At 39.8% G+C, this 23,363-nt stretch overlaps 1 protein-coding gene across 1 annotated transcript; it reads left to right on the top strand.

Annotated features, from left to right (window-relative positions):
• The first annotated feature begins 1,552 nt into the window (after window positions 1–1,552).
• Dipk2a (divergent protein kinase domain 2A) lies at window positions 1,553–20,474 on the top strand. The gene is made up of 3 exons (XM_034484259.2): window positions 1,553–2,622; window positions 14,636–14,939; window positions 17,699–20,474. Exons 1-3 carry the CDS (start codon window positions 1,966–1,968, stop codon window positions 18,028–18,030), a joined length of 1,293 nt encoding a protein of 430 aa, XP_034340150.1. The 5' UTR covers window positions 1,553–1,965; the 3' UTR covers window positions 18,031–20,474.
• The last annotated feature ends 2,889 nt before the right edge of the window (window positions 20,475–23,363 follow it).

Genomic DNA, 23,363 nt, shown 5'->3' with positions numbered 1-23,363 from the left:
AACCTTGTTTGTTTACACTGATAAAATGCCAATAGAATATATTTTTTTAAAGCGATCCCACACATTGTCTAGTATTAAACCAATCTCTGAAGCATGTAGATGGGTGTTGAAAATAACACACAGGCTAATAATTATTCCCTTCGTTTACAACCCTGCCGCAGCAGCACAAATGAACCATACAGTTCCAGTCTCCAGTTGCTCCAGACACTTGAGAGGAAACTTCATTTGAGCCGTTGCTTGCATAACCTTATCGTATGGATTTGGAGGGATGCTTGCTTGATGGGTAAGTTAAATCAAATCCCTGCCAAAGGAAACATGGGGTGCTCTTCTCTATCAGCCAAATTTCTCAGTCACTTTGTATAAGCTTTTGAAAGCTAACATCTTAAAATTGGTATTCTGTAGTAGCCTGTAAAAATCACCACCACGTTGAAGATTTCTTCCAAAGTCTGAACTCCTGCATCACCAAACACAAAACGTCAACCTTACCAGTATCCTTCCAGAGGCGAGCCCTCATGCAGGCTACCATCAAATACAGAAAATTCAGCAGTGATTCACAGTCTCGTATAGATAACTCTCATTGTCTGTGTAGTTTGTCTTTACATACAAGTTACTAAGATTTTTTTTTCCTGTTTGACCTCTAAAATCAACGCAGTAAAAGTATATGTAACAGCGTAACGGGAACTGGCTATCCATCAGACCGACAGTCAGAGTGCTAAAAGTTAAAAAGTATTCTAATAGAACATATTTTGAAGTTACTGTTGAAGATCCCAGACCTTCTAAAACTTAAACCCACGCGCTGTAGGCCACATTATTTCCGCAGTCTGGTGTCAGAATCAGGTAACTAGACAGCAGTGGTGCTGCACCTGACGGCCTGGCTCCCTAGGGTCATCGCCACAGCAACGCGTCCTGGCCGCAAGGCAGGCAGGCCTGGGCCCAGCCGCTGAAGCCTGGGGGAACCCGGCTCCTCCGGGACCCGCCGGGCGGCGCCGGTGAGACAGGACCTCATCCTGCCAGTGCTCACTCAGCGAAACTGTAAAAGCCTCCGCAGATACAAGGCCAACCCTGCAGCAGCATTCCGGGCCCCTAACCGCTTCCCCACTGTCTGCCCACAGGCCCTATCGCGGTACAAAGCGCGCGACCCGGAGGTCCCGCCAGTCAAAAGAACAAGCGCGCGCCACACCATATAAGGCCCGGAGCAGGCGGCCCGGCCCCGCCCCGGCCCCGCCCCCAAGCTCCGGTCCCGCCTTCTCCCGCTCCCGGGATGGGCCGCTCTGCTCCCGCAACGCACTTCTCTCCGCCCTCTCCCTTCGGATGACCTTTCCACAAAGGCCTCCGGCGCGCCCGTGAAGCCCGACAGTCACGCCAGAGTAACCGTTACTGAAGGTCTCCGCTGGCGGAGCTGCCGAGCTCCGCCCTCCCGGGCGCGCCCTCCACCCACCCTCACCACCGCCTCCCCGCGAGCTCGCGCTGACGCTTCCCGGGAGCGCGCTCGCCCCGCCCCCGGCCCCGCCCCTCGCTCTCGGGCGTGCCCGCGCGTGGGGCCCGCCGCATCCTCTCCTCCCCTCCTCAACACCGTAGCTTCTCGAGTGCGAGGCGTCCGGATTCCTCACTCGCCCCCGCGCGCGCTGCTCGCCCGGGACCAGCAGGCGCAGCTCCAGCGTCCCGGGCGGGAGTGCGCGTGCGCGCGACCGCGGGTCCCGCGCTCCCTCCCCCCTCCCCTCCGCGCCTCTATAACTTGGCGGGCAAGGAGGCGGCGCCCGCGGAGTCGGAGGGCGGGGAGCTCGGAGGAGGGCACCGGGAGTTGTGGAGACAGCCGATCGGGGAAGTCGCCGCGCTTGCCCGGCACAGCCCGTTCTCGGGCTTCTTCGCTGCCGCCCTCCGTCTGCGCCGCGGGCCTCGGCGCCGTGGGGCGGCTCGGGGTGCGCTCGCCGGCCCCGGCCCCGGCCGCTGCCGCGCGCGGGCGGGATGTGGCGCCTGGTGCCCCTGAAGCTGGGCCGCCTGTCCCGTGCACTGAAGCTGGCGGCGCTCGGCAGCCTGTTGGTGCTGATGCTGCTGCACTCGCCGTCGCTGCTCGCCTCCTGGCAGCGCAACGAGCTCGCCGACCGGCGCTTCCTGCAGCTCAATAAGTGCCCGGCGTGCTTCGGCACGAGCTGGTGCCGCCGGTTCCTCAACGGCCAGGTGGGCTTCGAGACGTGGGGCCGCCTGCGCCTGCTGGACTTCCTCAACGTGAAGAACGTGTACTTCGCGCAGTACGGCGAGCCCCGCGAGGGCGGCCGCCGGCGCGTGGTGCTCAAGCGCCTGGGTTCGCAGCGCGAGCTGGCGCAGCTCGACCAGAGCATCTGCAAGCGGGCGACCGGCCGGCCGCGCTGCGACCTGCTCCAGGCCATGCCCCGCACCGAGTTCGCGCGTCTCAACGGCGACGTGCGACTGCTCACGCCGGAGGCAGTGGAGGGTTGGTCGGACCTGGTGCACTGCCCTTCGCAGCGCCTGCTAGACCGCCTGGTGCGCCGCTACGCCGAGACCAAGGACTCGGGCAGTTTCCTGCTGCGCAACCTCAAGGACTCGGAGCGCATGCAGCTGCTGCTCACCCTGGCCTTCAACCCCGAGCCGCTGGTGCTACAGGTAGGCGCGGGCGCGGGGCTCTTCGACGCCAGAGGGAGTGCGTCCCCAACTCTCCCAAAATGCCTCTTCGCGAGTTTCCTCCCGCCCTCCGGCTTGTCCCAGTCTGGATGCCAGTGCCAGTGCGATCGCGAGCCCTTGTACCCCTTTCCGAGGGCTGGGGCACCGTGGGCACACTTCCTTTGCTGTCCCGCCTAGCTAGCCTAACTTCCCTGAATCTATCTTAGATCATCGCCCTGTTAGTCAATCAGCTAGTTCTGGGACCAGGTGGGGAAGATGAGATCAGAGAGTGGAGTGCTAGTAAGTGAAGGGAGCTAATTCGTGACTCGTGCTTTGCGTGGAATTAGACACTGGGAAGTGGGGGAAAGGGTTGGATTTGGGCTGGGAAGGCTAAAGGCCAAGACGGACTTTTGCATCCTGATCCTGTGACCTGCCGTAGTCATCTGGTAATCCGGTTAAGGAAGGAATTAAAGTGTTTTTAGGTCGGAGCTAGGATGGAAGAAAAAAGGTTCCGGGCACTAGCCCAACTGACTTATTTGCTCCCTTTTGACTTAATTTCGAAAATAAACGTGTCAAAAGGAGGGTAGGATGGAAGCGGCAAGAAGAAAAAAGACGCGAGAAGAAAATCTGGTTTATCTCTGGAGTAATTTGTGTTTCTACAATCCCCCTCTGGCTAAAGTGTTGTACCCTTGGGCGGCGATTGTCCAGTAGGGGTGTGACCTCTCTTGACTGCAAGAAAAGTTACCAATTCTAAACGTCAAGTTCTAGGGAAAGTGATTTTAAATTAACCACAAGTAATTGATTGTATAGTTCACGCCCTTTCTCCTCCAAGAATGTCACTAATGGCTAGAGGGTTTGAAACGTGTTTCTGTTGTTGATTAAACTGTGAATAGGAGTGTACTCTATTTGTGGCTTTTTTCTTTAAGTTTTTTTGGGTCTTAGTCAAGAGAAACCTGTCTTGATTAATTCAAACAAGCATTCTTAATACGAATATTTGATCAGATGAAGTTCTAATGTGAGCCTTAGTCAAATTTGAAGTTGCTGTTAAGATATATGTGATGGGTTAGTTTTAAAGTTCAGATGGTTTAATAAGTACTGCTTTGTCTCTGATCAGTGTAATATTCAGTTTAAGCTTACCTTGGAGGATTATTTTAGTCATTAGTTTCCAAATTAGCGAGTCTCCAAAGGTTGAGTCCTTAAGTATGACCCTGCTCCCATAGCCCCCACCCCTCCAGGCTGCATTTATATCTGCAAGGTTGGTTCCTGGACAGCACTTAGCAGTATAGTTGACTGTAGTTGACAGTAAAAATCTCTGGGATCCCAAAATTTAGCACTGAACTTAAGGTATATAATACAGTTTTTACATTTAAAATACTGAGTTCCTATTGAACGATTTTTATAGGGTTGATTCTAGGTATCGACGTATTAGGAACAACTAATATTAAGATTAAAGATTGTGTTTGCTTCTTTAAAAACATAGGCTTTTGAACTTGAGAAACTTTGGTGTGTAATTTCCACACTGAAAAGCTGTCTCTTACTGGGAGTGTTTGTGTCTTGTCACTCTTGGTGTTTTCAGCCTGATTTGCAGTTGAGACAGTCAACTGTGTTTGTGACTTTCCATTTTTCTCACTTTATTTGAAGCCTAATGCTAAAATTGCTCTGGGTGGATGATTACAAAGAATACAGGATAAATGTGTGTAAGAAAATGTCTGCTAGATTATAGCATTCATACACTGCACCTTTAGTGTAGACAGCTCAGCTCTCCCAGGGGTAGAACTGATGCTTCATTATGCTCCATACTTGTTAAAGACACACTTTGAAGTTTTTTACTACCAGTGGAACAGTGGCTTTTTTTTTTTTTTTTTTTTTTTTTTCTATTACCTGAGGAGGTGGAGTTTAACCTAAGATCATCCTGGAGTAGCTGCTTCCTTTACAGAAACACTTGATCTTTGGTAGTGAGTTTGAAAGTATGTGTGGTGTGATTGAGAATCAGTTGAAAATATACCCACATTTGTAATCAAGAATGCTGTTTTTATGTGGTAAATCAGATCATCGTGTACATTACTTGTTAGCTATACAAACTGTACGTTTAGTGGTACAGTTTCTGTAAAGTCAGCTGTCTTGGTACTAATAAAAAAGTCACTCACATTTGCTTCTTTACTTTTGCTTCATATAGTTTTAAAGTGTTTTTAAGGAACCTAGTGCTTTACAACTTAAAGCTGAACTCACCTTTCCCATTTTTCCAGGAGAGGGAGCCACCTAATGTAAGTTTTGGATGCTAGAGGATGGCAAGCTAGAGTTTTACATTTTCTATTGTCTAAAATTTTAGGGGAAAAAACCCTTTGAACTTGCATTATCAAACTGTTCTTCACAAAAGTAGCATAGTAATGATGATTTTAAGTCATTTATTTAATTACTTAAAAGTCCTCTTTTGTTTAAGGTTCTAATAAAACAAATGAAAATACATATCAGTTTAACTCATTAGCTCTTGGATTTTAAGAAACAGTAAAAAACGAAGTCTCTGTTATGAACAGGGAAGTGGAAGGTGTTGTCTGTAACACATACACATACATACACACACACACACACACACACACACACACACACACACACACCACACACACGCACACTCCCACACCCGCACCTTCACCTATGTTAAACCGTAGTTGTGTGTAGTTGTGTGTAGTAGTGTGTTCCAGTGTGAAGCTGAAAAGATGTGCAGCCCTTCCTGTTGCTTAATGGTCTTAAGGGTTACGGAGAGTAGCTGTCTGGCTTATAGGAACGCTGTTCTGCAATGGACAAGACAGTTCTCAGGACTTTTATCTTGTCAGAAACCTCTTCCTTTACATTTTTACTCATCAAGAGATGAATTCTCATGCCTGGCAGGCCCTCATCCTCTGGAGGGGGGAGTACCCAGAGTGGGGTTTGTTGGTTTGTGTGTGTGTTATAACAATCTTGGGTCATTAAAAATGGAAGTAGAACGGTGGAAGGAAACTTCTCTGCTGGTTTTTGTGCTTACTACTTGTTTTTGAACATGGGGTGAAGTCAGGGTGGGGAGTGTCTGGAGATTCTCAATCCCAGCCACTATCTGTGGCTGACCCAGGAGTGCTAGCTAATGAAGAAAGCCTTTGGGGGTGGGGGGAGAGCCAAGAATTTGTTTAACTGTATTATAGTGGTAGAAGTATATTTGCTTTATATTTTCTGAATCATGGCTTTAATAGGACTTAATTTTTATAGTATGCAATTATCATTGTCCAAGCTGTGGCTGTTAAGCTTTCCTTTTACTTGTAAAAGGCAAAATATTCTGTACAGGGCATTTGTGTGGGGTTTGATGCATGGTAAAGAATAAATGCTAGCATATGGACAGAGAGCGTGACTGTGATCACCTAGTACATCTGGTCAGCTTCCGGAAACACACAGAGTGTGGCTGCTGACAGGCTGAACTGAACCTTAGCTATACTGACGTCGTCAGCTCTGACAGAGCCAGTGGAAGTTTGCAGAGAGCACTGAGTAGTGCGTTCTTCTTAGCAGCAGCCTGAGTTCAGAGTGATGTACTTCTTGGTGCCTTGCTGAAAAGAACTTTTGGAAATAGACAAAGAGGATTATGACCATTGAGATAAATGTTGGGATAAGTTGATAAACTTTTTTTTTTTTTAATGGAGTAACTTTCTTTCTCCTAAATAGGTCTATTGAATTAGTTCCTTTGATTCTGGCCTATTGGGGGACTCTCCAATTCTTGATTTGAGAAATCTGTTTTTATTTGTTGCTGTTGTTTGTTTTCTAAGTTTAGCTCTAACAAATGGATTTAAGAGGACTGAACTGAGGTGGTAGGTCTCTGCTAGGGTGTGAGTTTGAGGCCAGATCAAACACTCTTTCAAGCTTTTCTTATATCTAAAATATACACACATGTACTCAGATTTCAAAACAAAAGTCCTGTTAAGGAGGAGAAAAATTAAATAAAGAGCCAAGCGTCTTGTTTAGCAGTAGTTTCCTGAATGGATGCTTTCTCCTTGGAAGTTTTCGGCAGCGGGCTGTGGCTCCTTCATTTTCTCCCTCTGGCAGCTGATTTAATAACTGCATTCCTGCGTTTAGGCTTCAAAACACATTAGCGGTTGGTTGGTGCTTTGTTTTCTTTTGGTGCTCAGCACTGTCTTCCTGCTTCAGCCTCCAGTGCTAGGACTGCAGCTGTGCATGCCACACCCTGCAGGGCAGTGGAGAGCACTTTTTAATCTTCAATTCAGAAGCTCTGTGTGTGTGTGTGTTTGCATTTGAGGTTTCATCGACATGTTTGACACTAGACTAAACCTCATGAAAATACAAATGAACATAACAAAAACAATTTTGTATACCTCAGGTCCAAAAATAAAGGGGCATTTCATTCATTCATTCATTCATTCATTCATTCAGGAAAACCAATGAAACAGACATCCTTGAGGAAGCATGCCTTCCTGTTTTTCTACTGCATGGAGGATTAGTTTGCCTTACACTTGGTCCTTACACTTGTTGCTGGAAATAGTGACCTATTTGTCTTTGTTGCTGGTTATTCTCTTTCCTGTGGGCTGGATTGGGGTGTCCAGTTACTTTTCCAGAAAATTGTAAGATAGGTTTTTGTTCAATGTTTCTACCTTGTGGCTGCTCTGGCCTGTTACTGTCATTGATTGCTGCTAAGTTTTCACAGATTGCTGGCTTTTATTTCTGTACCTGCCATTCATCTATATAGTAAACCAATAATGGCCTTGAGGATGTAAAGACTTGCATTTCTTCTATGTACAGTGAATTTTAAACCATCAGGAAATGAGATGAAGGTGGGGGTAATTATCCATCCTAATGATAAACCCTGGCCATGAACTGTTGATCTTCTTGCCCTACTTCCCAAGGCCTAGGATTACAGGCATGTGTGTCACCAAGCTTTGGGACAGTTTTAAAAGGGGAGGAGGAGACAGGGTATGGGATGGAGGGTTTATGGGGGGTAACGGGGAAGGGGGATATTATTTGAAATGTAAATGAATAAAATGATTAATAAAAAGAAAAATTATTTATTAGAATAATTTATCCAGTTTATAAATGGCAAAGAAGTTGAATTTCTTTCAACTGTGAAATACTGGAAAGCTTATTAGACTTGCAGTCAAAATAATTGAATTTTGTTTGTTCATTTGGCAAATTGTCTTGTAAGGCATTTGCACTAAAATATTGGAGAGACTACCCTGGTCCACAAGTATTTAGCTTAGTGTATAAGGCACACACACACCAGTTACACATAGTTTATACACATTAGATGTCCCATTTGAGGGCTTTGGGAGGGGAAAGGGGATTGAATACTGAAGGGGTGAGATTTTGTGATTTGTAGGTATAAAGATGGGGTCTTTTCTCTAATTATGCCCACTTATATTCTCTAATAACATGAAGTTATTGGATGACATGTGGGCAAGTCACTCAAATGTTTCAACCCCGAGGTTTAATTAATGGAATGAGGATGTTAGTGCTTACCAAACAGGATTGCTTTTAAAATGAAAGGAGATGGAACATAATCAAGTAATATGTGTAAAGCATCTGTAATTTATAAACACGAAATCTTTACAGCATATTCTTTGTAAGCTTTTTAGTTTTCAGATCGCTGTAGTAATTGAAAGATTATTTATCTTTAGTATATTATGTTGATGTATGTCAGAATACATAGGTTTTACCCTGATATTCATATGCCACCTCCCTTACACACACACACACACACACACACACACACTTGCGTGCACTATGTATCTACATGGCTATTATTTCAAGTTCTAGTTTACTGGGGGCAATCATTTAAAGGGGGTTAGACATTTGTCCCATAGGAGGTAAGTGGAATAGAATAAATATCATAAATACAAAACAAATTATTTCTTTTTCTTGGTAAATCATTTGTTATGATTTGATTCAGTACATTGACTTTGGTGAATGATGTAAAATAGAGGTGGCATCAGAGTTACTACTGCCATTGTTGAAAAATGTCAGCCACTGTTGTATACACCTGTGGGTTACAGCAGAGGTGACAGTTCAGGATGCAGTTTGCACAGATTCAGCGTTAAGATTGGGTGGCACACAAGACAGGATAATTTTGAATTTTAACATTCGATGAAGAGGACAAGGAAGCTCTCTGGTGGTTAAAAAAATCAGGAATGGGCTTGGGTGGGAGGCCTCTTGCATGGGAGTAGGGAAGGCTAGTTGAGCATAAGACTCTAAGACTTGTTGGGTTAAGATGTAAAGAGAAAAGAAATCTTAGAGTCTGCTGTTAAACTGTATTATAAGAAAGTGCACAGAAGAAATGGGCAGGGGAAATTGTGTTTCATTTCATTTTAAATTTAAGACAATCAAAATACTAATCTCTGTAAACCAGCGCCTGGCATTTATGTAATGGTGGAAGACACTGCTGTTGGCAAATGTTTTGCTGTCCTTAAGAAGGGTTGTGTTTGGAACCAAGGAAACCAGTACTGTGTTGACTGAAGAATGATCACATTCTTAGGTTATTGGGTCCCAAAGAGCTTGCTCTTCTTTCTTTTAATAGTTTTTTAACTGGTAGAAAATATTTGTACTTACACATTCAAGTTAGAAATGTGGGTAACAGTTACTGTTTGTATAGTAGGTAAGAAAGAATCTGTTGAGATTAGTATATTTTTACATAAAGCTTTGCCAAGTGAGTTTTGTCTGTCTGTCTGTCTTTCTGTCCCTCCCCCCCCCCCCCCCCCCCCCCCCCGTGTGTAAAAGCTGTTCTACAAGATGACTTATTTCTATTTAATTTAGGTTGGTTTGTGTTAATGTATGTGACATTGGTTTTCACTTTTGCAGCCATTTGACATGACTATTTTCAATGCATTGGCTAATGTTGGAATTTGAGGTGGGTGGAAAAATGACATTCAGAAAATGATTTCATGATAAATGAGGCATATCCTGAGACTTAAAATGTTTTGAGTTTTTAGGTGTCTGCTATATTTGTAATAAATTTTTGGCCACTACTTCCCAGTTTAAGAAGCTAAGATCTCATAGAAATTCTAGTAAAAATTGGGTAACTATTAAATCTTCCTAGTAACTTTACTGTATTCCCCCTCTAGACAGTTCACAAAACTGTGAACACATTAGTCTGTCACCAGCACAGCACAGTTGACTAATCTGTATGAACAGCTGTTACAACATGTATTGCCACACTGAGATTTCATCCAGATTTGGGCTTTGAAAATAATTCTAAGATTGAAATTAAACCTTTAAACATTTCTGAACTCCTTATGACATTTGCTTTCTTCAAATGTTCTCAAGTTCAAATTTTGTGTATTTTTGTGCAGAAATGCTGGTTATAGAAAGACTGATGGACATTTTAGGTTATATATTTTGATAAGTGATAGTCTTTTTAAAGTTAGTTTATTAGGAATCTCCTTTTAAAAAATCTAAATAGTAATACATTTCTCATGTGTTTGATATTTTCTTGTGAACTGAAGTTATATATTTTTTCAATAGAATGCTAGTATTCTTATGTGAAAAATATTTGGGTACTTAAATTTTAGTATATAAAACTGTTATTGGTTACATAGGAGTAAAAGACAATAGAGCACCGGCCTTTATAAGTTGGCTTTATTTTAATCTGTTAGTCTTATGTCATCTATAGGAAAATAGTAAGTCCTTTGAGATCTGTTTTCTTCCTCTGTAAAACTGGAATGATATTCATACTATTATTTTTATCAGGAAGGTCCAGAACCAAAGGGAAAAGGCCTATGCACTTTGTGAGTTTAATGAACTTTCTAAAGCTCTGTTTCTCCAGTCTATATATTCATCCAGAAATGTGCTTATTTTCTTGATAGAAGATATCTATGAATAGCATCTTCTAAATAGGATCAAGAACCACTAAATTTATTCACTGTTCTCCAGGAGCTTTTAATTCCTAATGGGCTATACAAGTTTGTTAGCAATTATCCTAAAAATATGTGAGGTTATAAAAATGTATAATGTATTTGTAAGTACTAATAATACAAAACTTAAAAAAAAGTAGTAACATATACAGAACAAATTCCAAGTGCTTCATTAACCAACCGCTTACTACCAAAATCAAAAACAAAGTCATTGTGTTTAATAGAAAGGAAGAAAGATTCAAATGTGTTGACTTGCTTGTGTGATTATAAATCTAACTTAATTAGCACAGTGTTAATTGCATAAAGTCCAGGGTAATAAAAGGCAAAGTCAGGCCAGCTATAGTTCTTTTGCAATAGTCAAGATAGATTCAAAGCAGACTGCTATCAGTTTTCAATCCAGTATTCCACAGTGTAAAAATTTTCTCTGATTTTATAAAGGCAACTACATAACCTGTGCTGTTAACACATAGCAACATTCCTCAAGCAGGTATTATGATACAGAATAGTGTAAGGTTATTCCTCCTCCTTGTTCTCTATTTAAGCCAATCCTAAGTGTGTTTATTAGACTGACTGTAGATGTGACAAGAACGTCCCAGGTGTATGCTAACGCAGGAAACTATATTAGTGAAGACAAATGCCCATGAAGCTGTAGCACATGAACGAAGCAGCTTGACTGAGAGTTTAGAGTGGGGGTGGGGGTGGGGGTGGGGGTGGGGGTGGGGGTGGGGGGGAATTATGCTCAGGTACTGAGAGGCAGAGAGATTGAGGTGGGCATTTGAGTCTTGCCTTATACTTTCAAACCCTTTATTCTAAGATGCCGTGTAATATTTTCCTTTTAGTGGAGAAATTCTGTTGAAGACTGTATGTTATAGAAAGTGTAGCATATATGTGTTACAGTCTTTTCCTGTAATCTTTATGTGTAAATCATGTATGGGCTCCATGCCTTTTCCCTCCTGTTTTATTTTGGTTTTGTATAATAGAAGATGACCTTATTCATTTCCGGCTTTTAAACAGTGTCAATATTGTTACTGATATCACTTAAGTTTTGTGAACTTACTGTTTTATTGTCCAAGGATAAACAAAATGTCTAGATGTGATCATTTATATTTCAAGACCAAAACATTTTACTTTTCAAGTTACTACTGAAAGCATGTATATTATTTAAATCCTAGCAGTTAATCATGCTTAGAGTAACTATTTTAATTAATCTCTGTTTTTGTGGATCTCAGTCATTTCCAGGGCCTCACACATAATGTATAAGAGTTCTGTCATTGTACCACATGCTACATAGAAAGTTTTTATGTTTACATTAATAGTCTAGAGTTTTCTTTGTGCTGTCACTAATTTAATTTTTAAAGTATATTAATAGAAAAGCAAATACATAGATTTACAACTGTCTTGTACCTTTATGCAGTCTTTACTTTTATAACATTGATAGTCTATATTTTGTACATGCAGTAATTTACAAACATTTATAAAAACTTGAGAGGCCCTGATACATCTGCCATTGGTACTGTTCTAAGTCTGAAAATCTGCCTTCGTTTGGGAAGCACTTGCACATTTTTCAATTGTAAATAGTAATTAATTAAATAATTGCATATTTCAGATTAAGTGAAACTCTTTGGCTTCAGATAATTCTGGTCTTCAGAGTTTTGTTTTAAGTAAAGAAATCTAGGCCTCCATAATAAACTTTTTAATGCTAGCTACTATGTTTTATATCCATAGGAGTTTGCTAATCAGAAAAAAAAAAAAAAACCCTCATTTCCAATATTACTTTATATTTAACAAATCCAAGCTCTAATGAATTCAAAATGTCTTTCGAATTCTGCTTGGCTGTGGTATTTTGGTTGTAAGCCAGGATTGTTTTAAACTTGGCTTCCAACCCTGAGCTGTTTTGTTTTTTTTGTTTTTTTTTTAATTTTTAATTTTTTTTTTTTTTTTGTTCTTTTGTACTACGGTGCATTTAATAAAAATGAGTTCTCATTAATGAAGAGTGCTTTGATTATACAATGAAATAGTACTATCTTGTAAGCAAGTGGTGTGACTTCAGTGATTCAGGCTCTTCCTAAAGAGTAGGTAGTAAAGGAAAGCATTGCCTCTTAAAGTGAGGCATGAGATGTTAGTTAAAAATCACGAGCGGTCACAATGCTAATATAAAAGTTGTTCAATATGACATTTGTTCATCTAGTTTACCCTCCTCTGTGAGGGGCGTGGGTAATGAAGTGTACATTTGACTGTCGATTGCCAGTTGGAAAGGCTCCAAAAACAAGGAGGCATTTGTACATGTGCAGATGTTGGCAGGGATCCCTTTTCTCTTGTTGTCAAAGACCATTTTATTTTCACAAAGATATGCTTGTGTCTGTTCTACAATATGGTGTGTGAACACTACGCTGTATGGAGGTAATTTTGTTTTACTTTTTACATGACAAAATCATGTAATTTCACATACTTATTAAACTTTTAGTGTGACATTTTTATGTCGGGATCTTTATACATTCACACTTCTTATAAATAGCCAAGTCTGTTGTAGCCATTTATCTAAAAATAATGTCAAGGTCATGAGATATTTTAAATTGAGAGGAAAGTTGAAACAGTGTGGGGTTTGTAAAGTTTTTGCACCGTACATATCATGTGAGCGATCTGTCACTTTTCTCAGTACCCAAGAGAAATAATAAAAACACATTTACCTCTAATTTCTAAGGATTAAGTTGCAGTTGTCTCTGTTCCCAAAGTGAATTCATTAATTTACTATATTTAAGATCTATGATATCTTCTCGTATAATTAGTATTTTGTCATAGAGTACTTAAAAGTAAACCTTGTATATGCAAGGTATGATTGTTGTGTATATTTAGACTTAAAGGGGGTGCAAAGTGAGTGTAGTTCTAAAGATGTTTTTCTTCTAGCTTAAGGACTTTAAAGATAATCCATCTGTACAATTAAAAGTCTAGGCAAAATTAGCATCACTTTCTGGTTTTGTTTGTTTGCTTGTTTTTTAAAGAAGGAAGGCCATACCTCTGGCTTTTCAAGTATATGTAGATTATCCAGAGTTTGACAATAGAAGTTGGTTCTCTGGAGGGTTTTAAGGTTGTACTTGCTGTCTTCCTGGTTTACCTCATTCCTTTAATGCTGGGTTAAGTATCATTTCATAATTTTTTTTTTCAGCTAAGAATAAGACTGACATAAACCTGGCCTTGTAACCTTACACAGGAATCTAATAATTAACTCTTAGCCTTCTCAGCAGCATTATTTTAGTGGTAGAAAGTCTCTCGGAAGGGGCCAGGGATGTTGCTCCTTTGTAAAGCCTGGCACGCACAGGACCCTTAGTTGGATTCCCAGATGGGATCATGGGCAGATCTAGGTGATAATTAAGCTAAAAAGGACCTGTTTACCATTATAAAGACATTACTTTTGATTTAGAACTAGAATCTTCCTAGTAGTTAAAAAGCCCATTAGAAAACTAATGTGAAAAGATAATTTTGAGGCTGGAGCAAGGGGAAAAGGCTAAAACAAGACTACCCCAAGTCCACAGATGCTCAGAATGGATGCTGTGACGAGTCTAGTGTATTCTTTCCTAGGCCTAGATACTGTTAAACGTCCAAGAATCCTCCGCAGCGTGGTCTTGACTGTTTCTGGAATGCCTCTAGGAATGTACAAACTTTAGCGTAGTTACTAACACCATAGGATTTGTTCAGTGTCTGTTCTTCTAAAACAAAAAAGCCTGTAGCTAAACAAAGCCTCTATAGTTCATCCTTTTTGCCTACATAGCACAGTGCCTAAACAGGTAAATAATTACTGGTTAGTGTATTTTTTCCAGGACTATCCATTCAAAGGAAACCATTGATTGCTTGTATGTATAGAAATCAAAAAGATACAGAAAAGTATAAATGTTTTTAGAATTGGTAATAAAGACAGTGTCTCTTGCCTTGTTTTGGTGAATTTGTTTCTGAGATACTGAAAGGTAGTACTTGTCACAGATTTCAAATACAAAGTTTTTCACATCCTTTCAGGTCTATGGTAATGGTTTGAGTGAGGAGGGAAGATGGAGTTTATACCTAGTAGGAATCCCCACTGACAGCATCTGGGGAGAGATACCTAAGGAAACTTTGGACTGTATTATAATAATAAGATGATTCTTTTGTAGAGTTTTCCATCTGATGAAGGTTGGCCATTTGCAAAGTATCTTGGAGCTTGTGGAAGAATGGTGGCTGTAAATTATGTTGGAGAAGAACTGTGGAGTTATTTCAATGCACCATGGGAGAAAAGAGTTGACCTTGCATGGCAGTTAATGGAGATAGCAGAGCAGCTTACAAACAATGACTTTGAATTTGCACTCTACCTCCTGGATGTCAGCTTTGACAACTTTGCGGTTGGTCCAAGAGATGGGAAGGTAATCATTGTGGATGCTGAAAATGTTTTAGTTGCCGACAAAAGATTAATTAGACAAAGTAAGTATATAATTTTCAGATTTATCTTTTGTACATTTTTTTGTGTTTAAATGTTATAATAAAATTGCAATTTTCTTAAGGTGAGAAACTTGTATCCTTTTAAAAAAAAAATTACATGACCAGGATCAGCAAATATTTGTTACACCTCCAATTAGAATTTTCTCTATATTTAATAAAATATCTGTGTTTAAATAACTACAGCCCACCCATTCCCACGTGTGTGTAGATTCTGTGGAGGTATGTGTACATGTTGCGTATCTTTTGCCATACTGTGTTCTGAAGTGTAGGACACAGCTTGTTAAACTGGGTCACAACATCAAAAGGGGTTACATAACCAAATGTGGGGGGGGGGTGGAAAAATTTGGTAATGGTCAAAGAATTCTAAATTGTGCAACTAGCAAAAATTAATTCAAAATCAAGTAAATAATGAATCTGAGGTATTTATGCCAGCGATTGCTTGTGTTGTATCATGTAACTTCACTGCAGCCTAGATTTCCAACACTGCACTCTGCAAAACATAGAGCTCCTTGCCACTTCATACATCATCAGGCACTGCTACCTGGATTACCTTGACACAGATTGGAGACTGCTGTGTCTCATGAATCGCAAACAAACAATTTGTATAAGCTATAGAAATGGTAGACCATAGACAACGTGATAGTTTCCTACAACCATTCCTTGGCATGTAAATATTAAATAAATGTTCTTTAGATTGTATTATGTTAGAATATTTAATATTAAAATTACTATTTTAGTTGCTGGTTTATCAGTTAAAAAATCAATTTTTGTTTGGGATTAGGACAGAATAACTAGTAATATCTGAAATGGCTCTAAAGATAATTCTGCCAATTTCTGGTCCATACCTATACACAATAGCATTCTCAGCATTTACTATTACAAATTCAAAATACGCTGGGCAGTGGTGGCGCACGCCTTTAATCCCAGCACTTGGGAGGCAGAGACAGGCAGATTTCTGAGTTCGAGGCCAGGCTGGTCTACAGAGTGAGTTCCAGGATAGCCAGGGCTACACAGAGAAAACCCTGTCTTGAAAAACCAGAAAAAAAAAAAAAAAAAACAAAAAAAAAACCCAAAAACAAAACAACAACAACAACATAAAAGGCTGTGTGTCTTGCAATATTAGGTACTCAACTGAGAGTTAATTCTTGCATAAAAATAAACACACATTCATCTTGATCGGAGTTTTTTCTTTCTTTAATAAATGATGCAACTATATATCAAGTAATTATTTTAAAATAGTTTTATGGTTTCTTATTGTCAAATATTTGATTAATATTTCTATATATTCAGAGTTGTAGAAGCCTTTCTTGAGAAGAAGGAGGCTGGGGATGAAAAAAGTTGAGAGGCCCTTGTTTAACTTAATGCAAAAGGAAGTTCATGCTGTTACAGGTCATCAAAGTGTCACTGCTCTTGTGGAGGGTTCATTTCTCTACAGGGTCTTTAAGGGGTGTTCTGTTCTCTCCTGGGGTCCCCACCGTGGCACTTTTTGTCTTATTTTAACGTGGGCAGTTTTAGCACTGCAGATCTGACTTCAGTTTAACATTAATGATTATTTCTTCATCCACACTTTGTTGTCTGCTTATTTGTGAGCTCTCTGCATGATTGGTAGGCAAAGTGTGGGAAATGTTTTGAAATTCAAATATCATAGGAACTTCAAAGTGTCAAGGATAAATAAGCTATATTCTAGAAGTAATTTGGCTAGAAAAAGAAATGTTAGGGAAACCACACTCTCACTGGAATCTCAACACTCAAGCATGTAGCACAGGAGCATCACAAGTTTAAGCCAGTTTAGATACATCTTATGTGAGTTAGAGGCTAGCCTGGGCTACAGTAAGACCTTTTCTCTATCAAATAAACCCAAGAATTGTTGCTCCTTGGTGAGAATCGTACTCTCTTAGCGTCTCTCACCCCCAGACATAAGGGATAGGCAATTTTAGGTTACCTTCAAGCATTTCCAAGTTGTGGCACCTGGTCCGTGTGGCTGACAGCAGCTGTATAGTAACTGCATTCTCTATGACAATTACAACTCTGCTCAGGGCTTATTTTTTCTTAACACCGTGTTCAGATCCTGTGCTCACCAAGCCAGAGAATAACTTAGAATCTTGTGTCCCCTTCCATCATGTGGGTCACCAGGCTCAGCTTTATCTGCTAAGCCATTTTGAAGGCCTGCTATTATCATCCTACTCTCTCCTGGCTTTAGCCCAAAGTTACCATTTTGAGCAGTAAATACTGATGCAAGTCATAGTTTGCTTTGTATTTCTTTTAGCTTCACTTGTGCTATTTCTTGTATGTGTCTCATGCTCTAGCTGCAGTGCTGTTTCCTCAGCTGGGTGGACCAGTGTCCCTGTGTGCATCCCTTTACGGATGCTGTCTTATGGATGGCAACACTGCTTTCTCTTATTTCTTGACTTGTTATCTTTTAAGATCTAAAATAAGGTGTTCTTGACACTAGGCAGAAATCTAGATCTCTCCAATCCTGTAGCATTAGGTGATGCTTTGGGATCTTCTCTATGTTAGAGGAAAATCCTAGATTATCCTGAGAAATGGGGCCTCATTTGAGCCTTCTACCTGAGATCCCAATAAATGATGTTTTTATGAATTACCATGTTGAAACACTTAAACTTGGCCTGTATGTTATACATAAGAGTACAGAACAAATGTCTGTTAATTAATGGGGTGCTCTGTTAGAGAACCTTAGGAAGTCGTTTTTCAAATAAACATCTCTGGTTTTTCTTTCACAGATAAGCCTGAGAATTGGGATGTATGGTATGAAAGCAAGTTCGACGAGTGTGACAAGGAAGCTTGCTTATCATTTTCAAAAGAAATCCTCTGTGCTCGTGTCACCGTGGACCACAATTACTATGCTGTTTGTCAAAACCTCTTATCTAGACATGCCACCTGGCGTGGCACTTCTGGAGGACTCCTTCATGATCCACCAAGTGAAATTGCCAAAGATGGCCGACTGGAGGCCTTGCTGGATGAGTGCACCAACCCCAAGAAGCGCTATGGCCGGTTCCAGGCCGCAAAAGAACTGCGTGGCTATCTAGCACAATTAAGTCACAATGTGAGGTAGTCGGCAGTGATCTTTTCCTTTTCTTTGCTGAAACTGGCACTGGCAAAAACTAAACCACCAGAAAACTGCCTAGAATAAACAAAGTGTGAAGTACGGCATCGGAGGATGGTGAACTTTTTCTGATAGATCTCACATTAACCCCCATCAAATAAGACATTACTGTACATCAGAGTCCTCATGCTTCTGCAAGTCTGTTCTTCACTTTGGAGACTGAGATACCATTGACTGCTTTTCCCCTTCCCATACCTGAGTGGGTGATACTGTTAAGCTATTGGAAAGGAGTCTGATAGTTACATGGCTTGTGTATCAAAGGGTACTTGGTACTTAGTTTGCATTTCTATCATGATTTTGTGAATCTCTTGCATTTACTTTGAATGTCAAGTTAGATTGGCCTGTTTTATAGGCCACATTTTCCTTCTGATGTGTAAAATCATTTTCCATGTTTTAAAAAGTTTTACACACCCAGGTTACGATAGGTGTTTATTTAAATTTTAATATAAGTAGTTTTCATTCAGTGCTATGCGGTACATACTTAACTGTTAGGGCAGGACTCCCAGGTTTACTGTTTTTACAGAGATCTTAGTATTTCATCATGTAAATAATTTACCTCTCCCCAACCTTCTATGCTTTACCATTGCATGATAACATCATTTCCGGTTATTTAAGAGTTAAATCCCTCGATGACAGTAATTATAACTAGACACTGAACACGATGTTCAGCATATGCTACAAAACATCACTGCATCCTTTGCTAAAAGGCTTCAAGAATTATACACTAGCAGTCTACACTTCGATCACTTTGAAGAAACAATACAAGTCAATGTTTCTAAATGCTAACTAGTCCAAGATAGTAATGCATATGCCAAAGAAATATTAGACACATTCCTATGTTTAGAACTGAAAATAGAATTGGTCACCTTCTTATCCCACTTCAGTATTTTAGCTATCACTCTTAAGATCTACCTGTCCCTTTAATGCTGACAGTTGAGCTACTGCTTATAAAAACAATGTATAACGTAAAGACCTTCTACTTTTTATTCATTGGAAGTTTCTCCAAAATGAACGTGGTGATCCTTGGAATTCAATTAGGCATTGGAACCTTTTACTTACTGATACTAATAATTTTTACTGTAAAGCTTGTCTGCCCATTGTGGTCTTCTTTACCCAATTGCTAAATATCAGAACATCAAATTTAAATATGTGAGTAGAAAAATTAACAAATAATGTGTAAAATTTTTGTCTATTTAAAAACTGTTCTTTGTAAAAGTTGGCTCTCACTAGCACAGGTAATATTTTTCTGTTTGAAGTTGTTTCTTCTGTTTGCAGTAGAGTTTGGGGTAGTGGGTTCTGGACTGACTTACTGAAATCAGAAAGTGATTAAAACATGCACAACCAAAGCTAAGTCTGTCCTTCTCATTCATTTAGCAAATATTTATTGCTCCTCAAGCCCATGCCAGGTTCATTTGTAGCTGCTATGTACCATCTGAACATGACATGGTCAGGTAACTTTATCAACTATATTACCAGAGGTACTCCTTAAGTTGAAATGCCATTATTTAAGATGACACTTTCATGTTATTTGATTATTGTGATGGAAATTCTCTTTGTACCATCTTAAATTAGTTTGTTAATGCAAAGTGGAGGAAGACAGCAATAAAGTTAATTCAAGTTTAAAAATGGGAAGACATAAGGTAAGGGATCTCTATTGTAAAACAGATTGCATTGTGTTTCTTCTGAGACATCAGTATATTGCATAGCTCTCAATGAAACATTGAAGAACTTGCTAAGCTAACTTTTTACAAATTCAAAAAAGTTTTGAAGGAAAAATCATGCAACAATATTCTTTTGTGTCCTTAGAGCTACACTAAAGTATAGAATTTCAAAACAACACTATTATATCTTCCACCTATTCATAACATGGAGACTGGAACTCACAGGAGAGAGAGCGAGCCATCTGTGGTTCCACAAACATCATCATATTTTTGGTGAGTGACAGTGGTTGTGATTACAGAGCAAGAAGTAAAGAAGCACTCCAGGCAGTGATGGCTACTTCAGGTATAACTACCATAGAGATGATGTGGAATTTCTTTTATCTTTTGGAGAAGTTTGAGAAGAGAGTAAAAGAATTAGGAATTTAAAATTACAGGGAAAAATATGTATGTGAAAAGCAATAACTATTTTGTTCTCTTTGCTATCAAGATGTTCACACTCAGATATTTATTATACAGCAGCAATTTATATTTTTAATCATTGCCCATTAATAGACGCAGTAAAATATTTTTGAATCAAACATTTGGGGTTTGTATGTGCATTTAAATTGTCTTTTGTACTGTATGTTACTGTTTAATTTGAATATTTTATCAGAACTGTCTCCCTGTGCCTTTATAATATAAAGTTGTTTCTGCAACTTTTAATGATCTTAATAAAGAATACTTTAAGAACCATACTTTGCCTACTCTGTCTTCAACTATGCAAGTTTTTCATGAGCCAACAATCAAACAAAAAAATAGTTATTTCACTTTTTTTACAGTTTTTGGAAATTGTCTCAGTTGGATGTAAGCTGAGTTTAAGGTATGTGTTTTATTTTTCTGTGATAGTAACTTTTTAAATTTACTAAGAACTGGGAAAAAGAGCTTAGAAAATTTCAAATGTGCCTAAGAGAATTATATGATATTCTTAGTTATAACAGTAGCTTCCAAAGTTTCCAAGCATGTTTCAGTTTCATCAAAATCTGCCTTCCTCTGTCAGCTTATTTTAGCTGTGTCATTTGATCCAGGAGTACACATTAGGTGTGTTCTCTTCCAACAAAACTACAATGTAACCAATCATAAATGGAATAGTAATGGCTAAAGCAGAAAGTTTTTCATAAAACTTGCAGAATTCTGAACCACAGGCTGATTAGATGGAGAAACTTCGTGACCATGCAGGATGGTAACCAGAGTGGATTGAGACATGTTAAATATGTAAATCTCTGAATTCAAGTGATATTGAAAACAGCAGCACATCAGGTCTGCCACCTTTGAGAGGATATTAAAGCCTTACTGGGAAAACTGATAGGTAGAATAAAGTGAAGGCACCCTGCTTTATCTCCGGAAAACTAAAAAGATACCAGGAAAAATTTTTGCATAACTTAGAATTTTAATTAATAAATATAGGAGTGTTGGCCCAAGGCTGCAATTTGTGGTGCAGTAACAATTCTAAGTAGTGGTTACACTGAAGCTAGTCATTGAAAAGCTGACGGGAACGTATTTATGGATTAGGATGGCAACTGGAGCTGCAGTCCTGCCTCGTGATGACAGATCTGGTCATCTGGACCAGAAGGAAGTACCCAGTACCCATTACCACCTGTAAAATGTCTTGCCGCAAACCAACCAGTAATATGGCCACACCCATAATCTATTTATTAATGGAAAGACACAGAAGAGAGGAAACTTCTTAAGGCATAGCATTAGCTATAGTCAAAATTCAGATTCTGAGTTTCATATACAGTTTTCTTCTATAAGTTGCAGCATCAGAAGAAATTGAGGTGAAAGAAACCTCATCTCTGCAGGTTGAGAAAATCCCTTTCTTTAAAAATTGGAAATTTGAACAAGTGGATGACCCCAGTAACCTCATCAACTTCACTTTCCAACTTGAACACATCGAAGAGCCCAAAAATACCCAATATGGTAATTTATGTTAAGCAAGCTATAAATTACTAATATATGGTGTTAAACTGTCAGTCCAAGATTTAAACAAGAATATTTTCATAAGATTAGTTACCTAGGTTACAAAAATAGGTAGTGGAAGAGCTGGACCCAGTTTTCTTGCTGACCTCTGAATGATTGGCCTGAACATTTTTTTTTCCCCTATTTTTCCATACTTAGCAACTTTTAAGAAGCATGTAATGGAATGCAAAATCATTATAAAAGGACAAATTTTGGCATTTTCCCAATTATAAATTTGGGGAAGGGAACATTGATTGGGGCAAGTAGAGGGAGAAAGGTCCCTTCAGACAAGGTAACAAAGACTCGGGGAAAGGTGAAGGGAGAACATAGAAAAGGAGGGCTATCAGTTCTGAAAGAGTGGGGAGGGAGGGCTTTGTTCCCTTTGACATCCAAACTCGGATTTCTAGGTAGGTATGTGCTCAAGCATTTGCCAGAAGTCTATCTCTAGGATTCTTTTCCTTTCATATGTTGCAACTATAGGCCATATCTTGACAACAGTCTAAACAGTATAGACTCAAGAAAGTCTGCCGTTTAGGGAGCACGTTGCGAATTCTACATAGTCCATCTGTTTTGGGTTTGTGTTATTTTAGCTATTTGTGCATCTTCCCATAGGATTGAGAAAGGAACACCAACAGCCACTGCAGCATCACTAAGGAGTGTGCTAATTTCTTAGTATCCAAGGGCACTGTTATTAGGTGTAGTTTCCTATACTTTCACCCACATTTTTATTTTTTTTCCCATATTTTTGAATTGTACTTTTTTTTTTTTTAACGAATGTTTTGCTTACATGTGTATATGGGTACCACCTGCATACCAGAAAGCGGGGTTAGGTTCCCTGGAACTGGTGTTTTAGATGGTTGTGAGCTATCGAGAACTGAATCTGGGCCCTCTGCAGAGCAACACGTGCTCTTAGCTATGAGCCATCTCTCCAGCTACATCCATATATTGTCAGGCTATTGTAACCAGGCGGTTATACTCAGAGTTCTGTGGATTTTAGGTTATCTTTCCATTATGGAAGAATGACTTGGTAATCGTGGCTGGATAGATTGTGAAAAGCAATGAAAATATCTGCCCACTATAGTTTATTTCCTGAGATTTGATCTATAATTTGTTTCCCATTATCTCAGTACCAGTCCTTGAAGGATACCTTTTAGAATTTTAAACAATGCTTATATTTTTCTAGTACAGCAGGTTTGGGTTTCTTTGATTTCCTCATTATTAACTTCAGGAAGCATTGTGGTCCTTGTATGATTTTTTTCAGGTATTTTCAAATATTTTGAGAAGTAGAATTAAATAAGGATCAGAAGTTGTAGGCAGCTTTGTCTTCGGAAATGAGAGACATCAATGTTGTCTTGGTGAGAGGTTATTAAGCTTTGTGGATAGTTTTTATCTTTCTTTAGCATTAATAGTTTTCATTGAAAAAAAAAAAAAACCATGGTGATCAGGACAGGGTACATGTATTCTCGGTGCTGGGGAGGCACAGACGGGTATATTTCTGGGGGTTTCCTGGACAGCCAGCCTAGCTTATAAGCAAATTCCAGATCAGTGAGAGACCCTGTCTGAAAAAAATAGGGCATCAGAGATAGGAATGACACCCCAGAGATAGGAATGACACCCCAGAGATAG

This window comes from Arvicanthis niloticus, chromosome 21, assembly GCF_011762505.2.
Source record: "Arvicanthis niloticus isolate mArvNil1 chromosome 21, mArvNil1.pat.X, whole genome shotgun sequence".
In the NCBI taxonomy this organism is placed as follows: domain Eukaryota; kingdom Metazoa; phylum Chordata; class Mammalia; order Rodentia; family Muridae; genus Arvicanthis; species Arvicanthis niloticus.
This window is presented reverse-complemented; position numbering and strand designations above follow the sequence as displayed.

Coding starts and splice junctions, on each gene's coding strand:
- Dipk2a (XM_034484259.2), top strand. CDS start 1,966: ATGTGGCGCCTGGTGCCCCTGAAGCTGGGCCGCCTGTCCCGTGCACTG. Junction 2,623..14,635: donor CCGAGCCGCTGGTGCTACAG/GTAGGCGCGGGC, acceptor ATTCTTTTGTAG/AGTTTTCCATCTGATGAAGG. Junction 14,940..17,698: donor CAAAAGATTAATTAGACAAA/GTAAGTATATAA, acceptor TTTCTTTCACAG/ATAAGCCTGAGAATTGGGAT.